General features: G+C 45.5%; 1 protein-coding gene across 6 annotated transcripts in view; it reads right to left on the bottom strand.

Moving 5' to 3' along the window:
* HIPK1 (homeodomain interacting protein kinase 1) overlaps positions 1–14,764 on the bottom strand; it is a 98,805-nt gene that overhangs the window by 47,110 nt on the left and 36,931 nt on the right. For all 6 annotated transcript variants that reach the window (XM_030221851.1, XM_030221853.1, XM_030221854.1 and 3 more), the window contains exons 3-4: positions 6,627–6,750; positions 2,388–2,507 (exon numbers count right to left, since the gene is read on the bottom strand). In XM_030221851.1, the coding sequence (XP_030077711.1) occupies positions 2,388–2,507; positions 6,627–6,750 (244 nt within the window). The remainder of the gene's footprint in view (positions 1–2,387; positions 2,508–6,626; positions 6,751–14,764) is intronic.

The following is a 14,764-nucleotide window of genomic DNA, read 5'->3' as shown; positions in this document are numbered from 1 at the left end:
GCCTCAAGCCAGTGGCATAGGAAGGGGGGGGGAGGGGCGGTCCGCCCCAGGTGCACGCGCTCGGGGGGTGCCGGCCCCGCTGGTTCCCTGCTCTCTCTGCCCCGGAACAGGTTACTTCCTGTTCCGGGGCAGAGAGAGCAGGGAACCAGCGGGGCCGACGCAGCTCCGAGTGACGTGCACTCGGGGCAGATCGGCCCTCCCGCAGATAAGAATGCGGTCCGGGGGGGGGGGTGCGCAGCGGCGAATTAGCCCTCGCTACGGCACTGCCTCAAGCACAACCTGAAAAGTCTCACTTTCAACCAACTGCTGGACCCACCCTTTCAGCATTTCTACCAGGAATACCAGCAGCAGAAACAGCAAATAGTGTGTTGACTCTCCTAATTAGTTTTAATTAAATTCAGCCAGATGAAGAGGATCCCTTTAGCTGGTTAAGAAATGCTTTAAACATGCAAGCATTCAGGTTACTGAGGTCCCTTTCAAATGGAAACAGAAACCAATATAATCACATTCAGAGAGTAACAGAGCAAAACTTGAATGAAAAACCCCCCAAAAAACAAACATTCTTACTACTTCACATTTCTTCAGTTCTTTCTCCGCAAACACCAAACCTGTAAAGCAGATCCCTCATGAAAAGCTGAGCTGTCTCTGCATACCAAGCACAAAATTTATGGCTCATATAACTCCTCAGCTCAGACTTAGCGACTAAGACCCCAACACACGCCTAATGTAGAACACGCTAAAATATTCTGTGATAGTTTTGTCATCTGTGCATGCCAAACTTGGGGGTCCTTTCACTAAGCCACAGTTAAAAAAAAGTGGCCTGCTATATTGTGGGCACATGTTTTTGGCACACACTGGGCCATTTTTAACCGCAGCTGGGGGGGGGGGGGGGGGGGGGGAGGAGTTTTTTCAATGGGAGTAGTAAATGGCCATGCACTACAATTAAAAGTAGCGCATGACTATTTACTGCCCAAGCCCTTACCGCCACCCACTGACCTAGCGGTACGGGCTCGCGTGCACTGTGGCCCGCACTGCCAATTACCGCCGGGAACACCCCTGCAGTAAATCGAAAACTATTTTCTACCGTGGGAAACAGCGTGCGCCAACTTCGGCACTACTGATGGGGATGGTAAGCTAACCGGGCAGTAGCGTCGATTTGGCACACCCTACCGCTACTTTGTAAAACAGCCCCTTGGTATATCTTTTTTTTTATTTTATTTTTTTTTGGGGGGGGGGAGGGGGTATGAAAGGGCAGATAATGGGCGTGGATGCACTAATCAGCTAGCGGGATGACATTAACGCTGTGCTGATTAGCGTGTCCATAAAACAGGAGCCCTTAGCACTTCCTAAATAGGAGGCAGTTAAGCGCAGCTGCAGTAAATTTGTTTAAATGGCTGCAAGTTAATAAATAAAACAAATCGGAAAAAAAGCCCTTCTTGACAGCCGCGCTAGAAATGCGTTTAGAGTGTTGAAAGACCAGCATAAGGATGCGCTATGCCCATTTACTAGCACAGCTTAGTTAATTGAGAATTAGGGCTGGAGTGGGCTCTGATGGCAACTCCAGTGGTGCCAGACGGACATCTATGGTCTGTGTCCCAGAAATACCAAAGAAAGATCAGGATCAAGCATTTTATATCACGGCTGGAGCGGAGGAGTAGCCTATTGGTTAGTGCAGGGGTACGCAACTCCAGTCCTCGAGAGCCGCAGGCAGGTCAGGTTTTCAGGATATCCACAATGAATATGCAGGAGATAGATTTGCATACCATGGAGGCAGTGCTTGCGAATCTATCTCCTGCGTATTCAGTGTGGATATCCTGAAAACCTGACCTGCCTGCGGCTCTCGAGGACCGGAGTTGCCTACCCCTGAGTTAGTGCAACAGACTTTGATCCTCGGGGAAGTGGGTTCGATTCCCACTGCAGCTCTTTGTGACTCTGGGGAAGTCACTTAACCCTCCATTGCCCCAGGTACAAATAAAGTACCTGTATATACTATGTAAACCGCTTTGAATGTAGTTGCAGAAAGGCCGTATATCAAGCCCCATTCCCTCCCCCCCTTAATCGTGAATTAATAGTGAGTGTGACTGTTGGGCACACACGATGGACCACTCAGGTCTATATCTGCTGTCATCTACTATGTTACTATGATGTTTATTTTTCTCAAAATGCTCTTCAGTAAAATCATGTTTCAATTGTCAAAATATACAAAGAGGTTTAATTAGCACATGTGATCAACCCTGGTAACCTCGCTGTTTTGCTGCAGGAAACTCAAGCAATATGATACAATCAGCAATACAGCATGTGCCTTATAAAAGTGCCACTGTCCTGCAGACAACTACAGAAGTCATGATGTTATTTAAAAAGAAAAAAAAAGAAAGAAAATCACAGACCTTTAGCCGCCATAAAGGATACCCCAGATCCGGATCTCTATTGAAAAACCTGGATGTTTTAGTTCCCGCACTGAGGAGATATTCTGCTGGGAGTCCTTGGGTTTGGGAAATATAGCGAATCTAAAAACAGATATTTATACGCTGTTACTGCACACAGGTCTGTGGAAGATAAGTGAAAGAGCTCAACAAGAGCACAAAGGTGATGAGAGTTAAAACAATTAGTACATAATTCATAGGTATCTGCTCCCGCTTAACTTTCTAAACTGGAAAATTAAAACCAACAGCACGTTCAACTTCAGTATCCTATATAATAAAAAGCACCTCCAACATACAGAAGCTGACTCTGTGGCACTGTAGGGTTCGTAAGTCTGTAGTTCAGCGTTTCATTGGCTGTCACTGTCAACGAAGAACCAATCAGACAGAACGGAACTTGGAAGAGGGAAGTACATCAGCGGAGGGAAGTGCACCAAAGGGAAGACAAACATTTAATCACTTTGTCACTCACACACACACACACACACACACACACACACACACACACACACACACACACACACACACACACACACACACACACACACACACACACACACACACACACACACACTCAATCACTCTGTGTATCTCTCTCTTACACTGTCTGTAAAACACACTGTCACTCTCAGTCTCTCACATGGGCAACTGTATGTTGCATTCTCACGAGTAAGGAGCTCTTCTGATGTGATTGTTAAACTGATTGAAGGGCCTGAACAAGGAAAACGTTTACCACATTGTAACACAGTTTACACAAAAAATATTGTATATAAAGAAATCTTACACATGTAAACAATTATATTCAGAATACAACCTTGGAAACATTAATGGCAGGAACTCATTACATTGCTAGCGCCCGTTTCATTGCGTTAAGGAACGGGCCTTTTTTTACTAGTGACAAATAAAATCTTGGTACTTGGTTCAATCTGTATTTGGTGTCCTAGAAGTTTCTGCACCATATTTAATTACATAAAGAATGCAAATGCTGGACTATGTAAGCGAAGTCTCCGTTAAAAATGTGAGTACTCTGAGCATTCAGTTAAGAGTCTGCTTATTACAGAATTCTTTCGTAGTAACCAGAAGAGAATACACCAGCCATGAAGTGGCCAAAATGTGGGCCTTCACTGGGTTTTTGAACGAAAAATAAGTAACTAAAGGCTTTAATTTTTTTTTTTTAATCAGCAATGATAGGGAAGCACAAAACAAAGATTTATTTTTGTTTTTTTTAATATATAAATTCAAGATGATATAGAAAGTTTACATAAAATGACATTTTTCTTAAATGCTTTCTACAAAAATTTTAAAATTAAACCGATTTAAAGGTGGTCTTTCACAGTAATGATTGAGTAGTCCAGTTCTACGGTAAAGTGTAAGAGATTAGTATCAGAGGTGTTTTTCCTTCTACTTAGCTTAGCAGAGGAATTTGACAAACCGCATAGTAAACTGTTTACTCAGCGTATACTGGATATTGAGAAAAACTGCTCCTACTACATATATAAAAGTTTATTAGCTGGAGAGTAAACCACCTTTGGGATAAAATAAACTCATTACATATGTAAGTAGGTGAACTGTCTTTTTCTTCACTATATTCATGTACCACTTGGTCTTTCTATCCTCTCTCTTATACTGGATGCAGTCTCTCACCCAAAATATTCTTTTCATAAGTGCCCTAAACCTCAATGCTTTACAAAAACATGATTATAATGAGTATCTTCGCTTACAGTCTGGAAGTACCTGATGGAATGGGAAATAACAGAAGCAGAAGTAAGGTCTTCTGGATCCCAAGCCATTATTCTAACTTCTAGGACAAGGGTCATCAAATCCTGTCCTTGAGGTCTACAATCCAGTCTGGTTTTCAGGATTTTCACAAAGAATAATTATGAGATTTATTTGCATTCACTAATCTCATATATATTTATTTGTTGCATTTGTACCCCACATTTTCCCACCTGTTTGCAGGCTCAATGTGGCTTACATAGTACATATTCATTGCGGATATCATGAAAACCAGGCTGGGTTGTGGACTTCGAGGACCTCTGTGCAAGGCCCTCATCTTCAGCACAACAGCTTTTTAATAAAATATGCATGGTTCATTTGTTTTATTACCACCATCTAGTGACGTAAGGCCACTACATACGGTACAATCAGCTTGATGACGGTGGATTTATGGGAAACCACGGCTCCCACCTTCTTTTCTGACATTTCTTGCAATCACAGGACTTCCTACTGGAAAAAGCCTCCTGGTTACAGGAACTTGTCCAAACTTTCACGGCCATATTTTTAGAAAAGTTATTTCAGGAGTCCATCGACCATATTCTTGGCAAAATGCTCACACTGAGCCACCACATAAAGCTTATGAGATGGAGCTGCGCTTTCTCATCACCACCAAAAAGGCACACTCTGACTCTGTAGTGCTGAATGTCCAAACAAGTCTTGTGTAACCACATCCTCTTGAATTGCAATCATTTGTAGTAACCCAAGATCAAAGACCCGATTAAAAATAACACAAAGCCTAACGAACCTGGGTCACAGCAAGCTAGCAGCACTGCAATCAGCAGCTCATCTTCTGACAGACCTGCAACCTTTGTATTCTCTTAGGCCAGTCCCAAGTCCGGTCCTGGAGTATTTTATTTATTTTTGTTACTTTTGTACCCCGCGCTTTCCAACTCATGGCAGGCTCAATGCGGCTTACATGGGGACAATGGAAGGTTAAGTGACTTGCCCAGAGTCACAAGGAGCTGCCTGTGCCTGAAGTGGGAATCGAACTCAGTTCCTCAGTTCCCCAGGACCAAAGTCCGCCACCCTAACCACTAGGCCACTCCTCCACTGTTGCTACTATTTGAGATTCTACATGGAATGTTGCTATTCCACTAGCAACATTCCATGTAGAAGTCGGCCCTTGCAGATCACCAATGTGGCCGCGCAGGCTTCTGTGAGTCTGTCAGATTCACAGAAGCCTTCGCGGCCACATTGGTGATCTGCAAGGGCCGACTTCTACATGGAATGTTGCTAGTGGAATAGCAACATTCCATGTAGAATCTCCAATAGTATCTATTTTATGTTTGTTACATTTGTACCCTGCGCTTTCCCACTCATGGCAGGCTCAATGCGGCTTACATGGGGCAATGGAGGGTTGAGTGACTTGCCCAGAGTCACAAGGAGCTGCCTGTGCCTGAAGTGGGAATCAAACTCAGTTCCCCAGGACCAAAGTCCACCACCCTAACCACTAGGCCACTCCTCCACTGTTGCTAGTGGAATAGCAACATTCCATGTAGAATCTCCAGTAGTAGCAACATTCCATGTAGAATCTCCAATAGTATCTATTTTATTTTTGCTACATTTGTACCCTGCGCTTTCTCACTCATGGCAGGCTCAATGCGGCTTACATGGGGCAATGGAGGGTTAAGTGACTTGCCCAGAGTCACAAGGAGCTGCCTGTGCCTGAAGTGGGAATTGAACTCAGTTCCTCAGGACCAAAGTCCACCACCCTAACCATTAGGCCACTCCTCCACTGTTGCTACTATTTGAGATTCTACATGGAATGCTGCTATTCCACTAGCAACATTCCATGTAGATGTCGGCCCTTGCAGATCACCAATGTGGCCGCTGCGCAGGCTTCTACATGGAATGTTGCTAGTGGAATAGCAACATTCCATGTAGAATCTCCAATAGTAGCAACATTCCATGTAGAATCTCCAATAGTATCTATTTTTTGTTATATTTGTACCCCGCGCTTTCCCACTCATGGCAGGCTCAATGCGGCTTACATGATGCAATGGAGGGTTAAGTGACTTGCCCAGAGTCACAAGAAGCTGCCTGTGCCTGAAGTGGGAATCGAACTCAGTTCCTCAGTTTCCCAGGACCAAAGTCCGCCACCCTAACCACTAGGCCACTCCTCCACCCTTTGCCGGTCAGGTTTTCAGGATATCCACAATGAATATGCATGAACTTGATTTGCGTGCACTGTCTCCATGATATGCAAATCAAGTTCATGCATATTCATTGTGGATATCCTGAAAACTGACTGGCAAAGTGGTACTCCAGGACCAGCCTTGGGAAACACTGTCTTAGGCCATCCAGTCCTTTCTCTGCAACAAAGCTCCCTATACCAAGATCTGAGAATGGTTTCAAATAGATGTAGCACAAACGTGCTGGCAGTTTCCAGAAGCATCCCTCCCCAAATCCCCCCCCCCCCCCCCACCTTACCTGATCATATTCTGAAGCACCGGGATAGAGGGGCCATCCTAGGAACAGCTCAGCTATCACACAGCCCAAGGACCACATATCAATAGCTTCACAGAATGGCAACCCAAGAATAATTTCAGGAGCTCTGGGTGGGGAAGAAGGAAAATTCAAATGCAGTAATACAATTAAAAACAAGCAGCCCATTAAATTCCCAAAGCGACAGCAAGCTCTAAAGACCATATACATGTGTACAGAATAAGACAGTTTTATTTCTATTTAAATGTCTCTACTGTTCTTCACCAACTATCAAGAATGGGTCAAGGATTCACTGGACTGTGAATACGCTACACCTCTGTTTCAGAAGAGACGGGATGAAACTCAGGCAAAAAAGCCACTGGGAAACAGAGGCAGAGCAACTAATCAATATTCCCTCTGCTGTCAAAATACAATCGGATTGCTTTTTATAAGATCTAACTTATTTATTCATTATTTTTACATTTATTCATCACCTTAATCAAAAATTGCTCTCAGATGGCACTGTGATGCAATTAAGAGCCCACAAGGACGTGAATCAAGAGCAATCAGTTTCCCATACTTTACTCTGACCGAGGTACATCAAAGTATTAAAAGTAAAGATAAACTGGTCTCTATTTATTTATTTTAATCTCTTCTATACCATACAATCCAAAAGTTCAACGGTTTACAATTTACACACACAATAAACAGTCCACAAACTTTAAAACATAATTACAACAAAAATAAAACAGAATTAACTACTACTGAAATCTCCTCTTACTCTCAAGCTCTATAAACCTGCATTTAAAATTTAAAAAAAACCACTCAATTTTGCAGCTAACGCCTGCAATCCAACACCAATATGAAATTCAATTGGAAACCACTGCAAAGATTTCAATATAGGTATATAATGATCATATTTACCTACATTTCTCAAGACTCTAGCCATTGAATTTTGTGCAATCTGTAAAGCTTTAAGTTGCAATTTAGGTAGACCAAATAACAAACCATTACAATAATCAAAACATGGCATGAGATAACTTTGAATCACTGTTCTGAAGTTTGTTGGATTTAGCAATTTCTTTAAATGTCTTAACACCCATAATTTGAAATACACTTCTTTCACAACTTTATTTATATGCTGTTTCATATTCAAACTTGAGTCCACTATAACACCTAAATCCCTCAAATGTTTTTCAATCACTAAAAACCTTCAAACTGAAAAGAATCTGGAATATCCACAGAGGAAACACTTTTGTCTTACTTAAATTCAATTTCAAGCAATTTGCTGTCATCTGCGTCCTCCCCCCCCCCCCCCCCCCCCCGAGCAACAACAACCCAGATATCTCCCTGTAGCTTTTCACCAATTATATGAAGCCAAGGAGGTTTATATGTTTTTTTTTTGGGGGGGGGGGGGGGAGGTGTTAAAGTCACTCATGCTAAACTCTGATGCTTTTCAATGTGTGCAGCACATTCTCCTGAACTTGGATCCATATAGTAACATAGTAAATGACGGCAGATAAAGCTGTACGGTCCATCCAGTCTGCCCAACAAGATAAACTCATTTTACATGGTATGTGATACTTTATATGTATACCTGAGTTTGATTTGTCCTTGCCTTTCTCAGGGCACAGACCCTAGAAGTCTGCCCAGCACTTTTCTTGTACTAAGTTCTGAAGCTAACATCGAAGCCCCTTAAAATTTACACTCCAGCCCATCCCTATCTATTCAGTCACGATCCGGGCGTAGACCGTAGAAGTCTGCCCAGCTCCCGTTTTGTTTCCAATTACTGGCGTCGCTACAAAATCTCTGCTAAGATTCCACGAAACCATTCCTTCTAAACAGGATTCCTTTGTGTTTATCCCACTCACGTTTGAATTCCATTACCGTTTTCATCTCCACCACCTCCCGCGGGAGGGCATTCTACATATCCACTACCCTCTCCATGAAAAAATACTTCCTGACATTAGTCCCAAGTCTGCCCCCCTTCAACCTCAATTCATGTCCTCTAGTACTACTGCCTTCACGTCTCCGGAAAAGGTTTGTTTGCGGATTAATACCTTTCAAATATCTGAACGTCTATATCATATCACCCCTGTTTCTCCTTTCCTCCAAGGTATACAAGGTCAGCAAGTCTTTCCTCGTACAGTTTGCAACGCAAATCCCATACCATTTTCATACTTTTTCTTTGCACCGCTTCCAGTCTTTTTACATCTTTAGCAAGATATGGCCTCCAAAACTGAATACAATACTCCAAGTGAGGCCTCACTAAGAAATGTCCTTATTTTTATCAAAACCAATTCTTCTGTGAAGAAAAACAACTCCTTCACTTATTAATAAATGGAATGAAGACCTTACATTCAAATCCATTGCCCAAAAACTGGGTAAGGCTATGGAGTGCTATACAGAAAAATCAATTTATGCCCATCAGAGAAAGGTAATATCAGGGTTGATGAGAGGAGGAGGGCTGGGGGGGGGGGGGGCAAGATATCCCCAGGCTCAGCCTCCAATGGGGGGGGGGGGGCTGGTGCCAGGGTCTGTCTCTCTCCTGCTCCTGACTGGACCCGGGTGACTACATCCCGACAGGAGCAAGAGAGAGAAAACTCCGGCGCCAGGCCCCCCTCACAGGCTAGGGAGGAGTAGACTTCAGGGGCCTCTGGTTTGGCTGGCAGGGGTCCCTGAGCCTCACCAGCAGAAACCTTCCCCCACCGCTGTTCTCCGCCGCATTGCCTGCCATGCAGCACAGAACTGGAGGAAGGCTTCTGCTGGTGGGGCTTGAGGACCCCCGCCAGCCAAAACACATGGAGTTGCGGCAGGGGGCAGCAAAATGTGTCTCCCCCCCCCCCCCCCCCATTTTTGTACTCTGGCTACGCAGCAGTCCCGGGGGGGGGGGGGGGGGCAGCAGCGGCCCTGCCCTGGGCCCGGTCTATCACCAGCCCTATGTAATATTATCCTATATAATAATTCTCACCTCCAACATTCTATGCGTCTGCCTGCCTGTGTCCGTAACTTTCTTCACAGATGGGCTCCGAAGCCCAGAGTGTTGGCGGCCGGAAGGGGGGCTCAAGAGTGTCGCGGCAGGGGGGGTCCAGGGGTCAGGAACTCTGAGAGGGGGGGGTCGGGAAATCAAAGGAAGAGGGGTCTGCAAATCGGAGGGAGGGAGGCAAGCAGGTGGGGTCTGGAACTCGGAGAGGGAGGGGTCTGGAACCTGGAGGAGGGAGGGAGGGGGGTCTGGAACTGGGGGAGAGGGCCAGAGGGAGGGGCGTCTGGAACTTGGGGGGGAGGGGGGTCTGGAACTTGGAGGAGGGGACGAGAGGGGAGGAGGGGGGAATGTACTACCTCTACAAAAACTAAAAAAAAAAAAAAAAAAGGGGGGGGCAACCCTGGAACTCGGAGGGAGGGAGGAGGAACGACGACCCTGGGACACTGGAACTGGGTGGGAGGGAGGGGCCTCAGGCACACACACTCTCTCTCATAGACACACTCGCACCCAGTCTCACTCTCTCTGTCACACACACACAAGCGCAGATTCACTCTCTCTCTCACACACACACTCTCTCTCAAACATACACACTCCGAGGAAAACCTTGCTAGCGCCCGTTTCAATTGTGTCAGAAACGGGCCTTTTTTACTAGTCCTATATAATAATTCTCACCTCCAACGTTCTGACTTGCTGCCTATGACCGTGGCTCATTCCGAGTTGGTCTGCTAGGCTCCCTAGATCAGGCTGACATCACCGTAGACATTATGATGTCAACTTCAGAACCCGGGGGGGGGGAAAAAAAGCAAACATGCCTCACAGCTGATTCATGTCCAGAGGAGGGTCGCTGGACATGGGTGGCAGGAGGGGGGCAGGGGAGAGAGGACGTTGCCGGACATGGGTGGCTGCAGTGGGCGCAGGGGGAGAGGAGGGTCGCTGGACATGGGTGGCTGCAGGGGAGCCGAAGAAAACCTTGCTAGAGCCCGTTTCATTTCTGTCAGAAACGGCCCTTTTTTTACTAGTTATGTATATATTCTGCATCAAATGTCTAGCTATCCAATCTGGTACACAGGATGTAAATTAGGAACATTTCTGCACATGAGGTGGCACTGCAGGTTCTAATGAACATAAACAACATCTATTATAGGATCTGTTTTCAATCTAAGTCCTTCGATATGCCTTCTGAGATTCAGAACTCCCAGCAAACACAGAAAAGCTTCTAATGCATTTGCTGCATGTGGCTAAGCTTATAATCGCTTCCTGAGGCCCAGACAGGACACTGCTGAAGGCCAGTAGCTGAGCTGGCAGAAAACAGCAGCAAGACAAGATCTAGGACTGCTACAGGACACGGACAGCTAAGAGTCTGTGAAAAGGAAAATATTATTCCCTTTTGTCTGTACTGTTTGCATGCTTGCTGTGCTTCATGGTATCCCCTTGTACCTGTTTATGAAATGAAGCTGGAAATAGTTATAAAGGCTTTAAAAATAAAGTCAGACCAGGTGATAGATAATCCCCAGCTGCAGTGCGTTTCTGGGAAAAGCAATATGATTACAAGTTAAAGACATGGTTCCAGCTGCACTGGATCTCCAGTGTGCTCTCAAGAGAGAACGATTCCCCTGACTATCTGCAACACTTCCAACAAGGGCACCTGTTTGCTGTATGGCAACAGGATGTTCAGAAAATTCTCTGTAACATGCTGGCCAAGCTCTCTGCCGGTGCCTCAGTCAGCAGCTGATGGGCTGGTGGTTATTCTTGGTCACCTGTACATGAAGCCCGTATAATAAAAACAGATCTAGCGATGACCCCCTTAGTGTTTAATACTCCAACTGACAAGAACAAGACATTTTTATTTAGATTTTAGCGAACTGCCACTTTCAAAACTGAAGCCAAACACACAACAAGAAAAAAAACAACCAAAAACTAGGTCAACAGAAGAATGGCCATTATATAAGACATGAAAAGTGGGGTGTGTGTTAAAGGATCTTCACACGCATGCTCTGGGGAGTGTGTTGCAATCCTGGAGAGAGTTATCGTGCTTCGAAACATATTCAGCTTTTAAAATGAATTAAGCAAGGTTACAACTCGCCCCCCCCCCCCCCCACCTCCCCCAAAATCAAAGAAATTTAAACTACAGCGCTCTCTGGTGTCTTCATCTATTAAAGCTGCCTTATCACTTGGCCACTGAAAATTTTATTTATTGATTTATTGACATTTGTTTTGTTACATTTGTACCCCGCGCTTTCCCACTCATGGCAGGCTCAATGCGGCTTACGTGGGGCAATAGAGGGTTAAGTGACTTGCCCAGAGTCACAAGGAGCTGCCTGTGCCTGAAGTGGGAATCGAACTCAGTTCCTCAGGACCAAAGTCCACCACCCTAACCGTTAACCACTAGGCCACTCCTCCACTCCATTTATATCCCACATTATCCCAAGCATGCGCAAGTTCAACTGAAATAACAAAGAAATAGAAAAATTAGTGCAATTTCAAGATGGAAATATGAAGACAAATATCAACAAACTTTAGACAGACAATGGGAAATAGACTGTAGTACTCACAAAGCAGATTTAGTTAATATTCAGCAACATAGTAACCTCAATAAGAATTTACTGAAAAGTTTTTTACAGAAGCTCAAATAGTCTCATTTCTGATTGATCTGGGGAGGGAATTCCACCATTTGGTACCCAGGTATGAAAACCCAGCCATGAGAACTGATTTATAAGTTACATTTCTACAACTGGGGAAGTGGAGTGTAATCAATCCCTGGATCCTACAGGATGGAATTCTAGTAAGGAAGATTGATTAGGGATTGCATGTAATAAGAGGACATACCATAATAGCAGTGGTTCCCATACCTAGTCCTGGAGGCACCCCAGCCAGTCAGGTTTTCAGGATGCCCACGATAAATATTCATGAGAGAGATTTGGCCCTGGACCCCCCTGCCGACGACCTTCTCAACCCCCCTTCCCGCCGCCAACCCTCCCCCACCATCGCTGTGGGCTACCTTTCCTGGCGGGGGACCCCAATCCCCGCCAGCTGAGGCCCTCTTCTTACATAAGTACATAAGTAATGCCATACTGGGAAAAGACCAAGGGTCCATCGAGCCCAGCATCCTGTCCACGACAGCGGCCAATCCAGGCCAAGGGCACCTGGCAAGCTTCCCAAACGTACAAACATTATATACATGTTATTCCTGGACGCCTTGGGAGGAAGAAGAGGACCTCCACAGCTGGCGGGGATTGGGGTCCTCCGCCAGCAAAGGTAGCCCACGGCGACTGCGGGGGAGGGTTGGCGGTGGGAGGGAGGGTTGAGAGGGTCGTCGGCAGGGGTCGTCAAGGTTGGCGGGGGGGGGGGGCGGCAACAGCGGGGGGGGAGGGGTCAGTGGCACCGGGGGGGGGGGGCTAAAATGTGCCCCCTCACCTCAGGCTCTGGCCCCCCTCCCGGCTAAGTTTGGCTACGCCCCTGAAACAAACATTGGCGCATGTCCATTTTGGGCTTCAGACCTTACTGCCACCCATTGACTTAGTGGTAAGGTTTCACGCGCTAACCGAGCGGTAATGGTCTACGTGAGTAGAATGACGATTCTCGGCTGGTTTCCGTTACTTGCCAGAAAATAAAAATTATTTTCCGGCGCGCATAGCAAGCATGCATAGAAATTGAAATTTCCACCCGGGCCACAACTCCAAACTGGCGCACGTAGGCGCCTATGCGGCTTAATAAAAGGGCCTCATAAATTGAAAACAACTCTAACTCTAATGGGAAGCCAGTGTTGCAATGGGATTAGCTCTCTGATATCGTGATGCCCTGAAGACAAGTCAGGCTGCTGTATTTTATGCTGCTTGCCATTTTTTTTAGTCATGCCATGCTAATTTACAAAATCGCTAAGCAAGATTTCCTCTTCACCAAGCATTTTAATAGTTAAATACACCCAATATTCATCAGCACTGAAAAATTCATGGACACCACTTCAGTATGTTTTGAATGACATTACCAGAGCTAAGCAAAGCACATCTAGTTAGGGAAAAGTGTGTGTCACCAGGTTAACCAATATTTTTCTAGCATAACATCAAAGACCATCTTAGAAATAACATACAAAACTCTTAAGACCTGGGTTTTGGAAACCTAGTTGGCTTCCTGCTCTTTAAAATAACCAAAGCTATCAGCCAGCTTTTCCAGTAGAAGCTGTCATTCAACCAAATCCATACAATTTTAATACACGCCAACTTCTAAAATTATTCCTGAATGCAACTAGCTGATCGTTAATTTCTCCCTCTTTTAAATATCTTTGGTACGGGACAGATCAATGGCATCACTTTTGCCATACTGCTCGAGGGGAGTGGACCAAGATCAAGCAGAGGGCAGGGTAAGAGGAAAGTCTGAATATAGGAACATCCTGACAAAATAACAGCATGAGCAGAGCACCCTACTGAAAACAGTTTTAAAGAATCGTCTTCAGTGCACACTGTAAGCACAAGGCAATAAAAAAAAGTCATTCTAGAAGGAAAAACCTTGTTTTGATTTAAGCTTCTTTGATTTCATCTTTAAAAGCGTCATCTGCAGTATAAGGCACACGTCTATGGGCATGGTACAAACACTTTTCCTGATTAAAGATACACATATACCGTATTTTTCGGACTATAAGACGCACCGGACCATAAGACGCACCTAGGTTTTAGAGGAGGGAAATAGGAAAAAAAAAAAAATTTCCGGACTATAAGACGCACTTTTTCCCTCCTCTAAAACCTAGGTGCGTTTTATGGTCCGGTGCGTCTTGTCCGAATGCAGGGCCCCCGATCTCTGTTTTCCAGGGGCCCCCCTCCGTCCCTCCCTCCCTCCGTTTTCCAAGGTCCCCCCCTCCCTCGCTCCGTAATTCCGTTTTGAAAGGACCCTCCCTCCCTCGCTCCATTTTGCAAGGTCCCCCCCTCCCTCCCTCGCTCCGTTTTGCAAGGTCCCCCCTCGCTCCCTCCAAACTGTAAAAGTTTTACCTGGTCGTGGTCAGGGCAGCAAAAAGCATGCACGCTGGGCGCGTCAGTCTTCCGTTCTGACGTCTCTCTCTGCTCTGGTCCCGCCCCTTGAGGGCGGGACCAGAGCTGAGAGAGACGTCAGAACGGAAGACTGACGCGTCCAGCGTGCATCTTTTTGCTGCTGCTGCCGCAACCACGACCAG

This window comes from Microcaecilia unicolor, chromosome 12, assembly GCF_901765095.1.
Source record: "Microcaecilia unicolor chromosome 12, aMicUni1.1, whole genome shotgun sequence".
Taxonomy (NCBI): Eukaryota; Metazoa; Chordata; class Amphibia; order Gymnophiona; family Siphonopidae; genus Microcaecilia; species Microcaecilia unicolor.
This window is presented reverse-complemented; position numbering and strand designations above follow the sequence as displayed.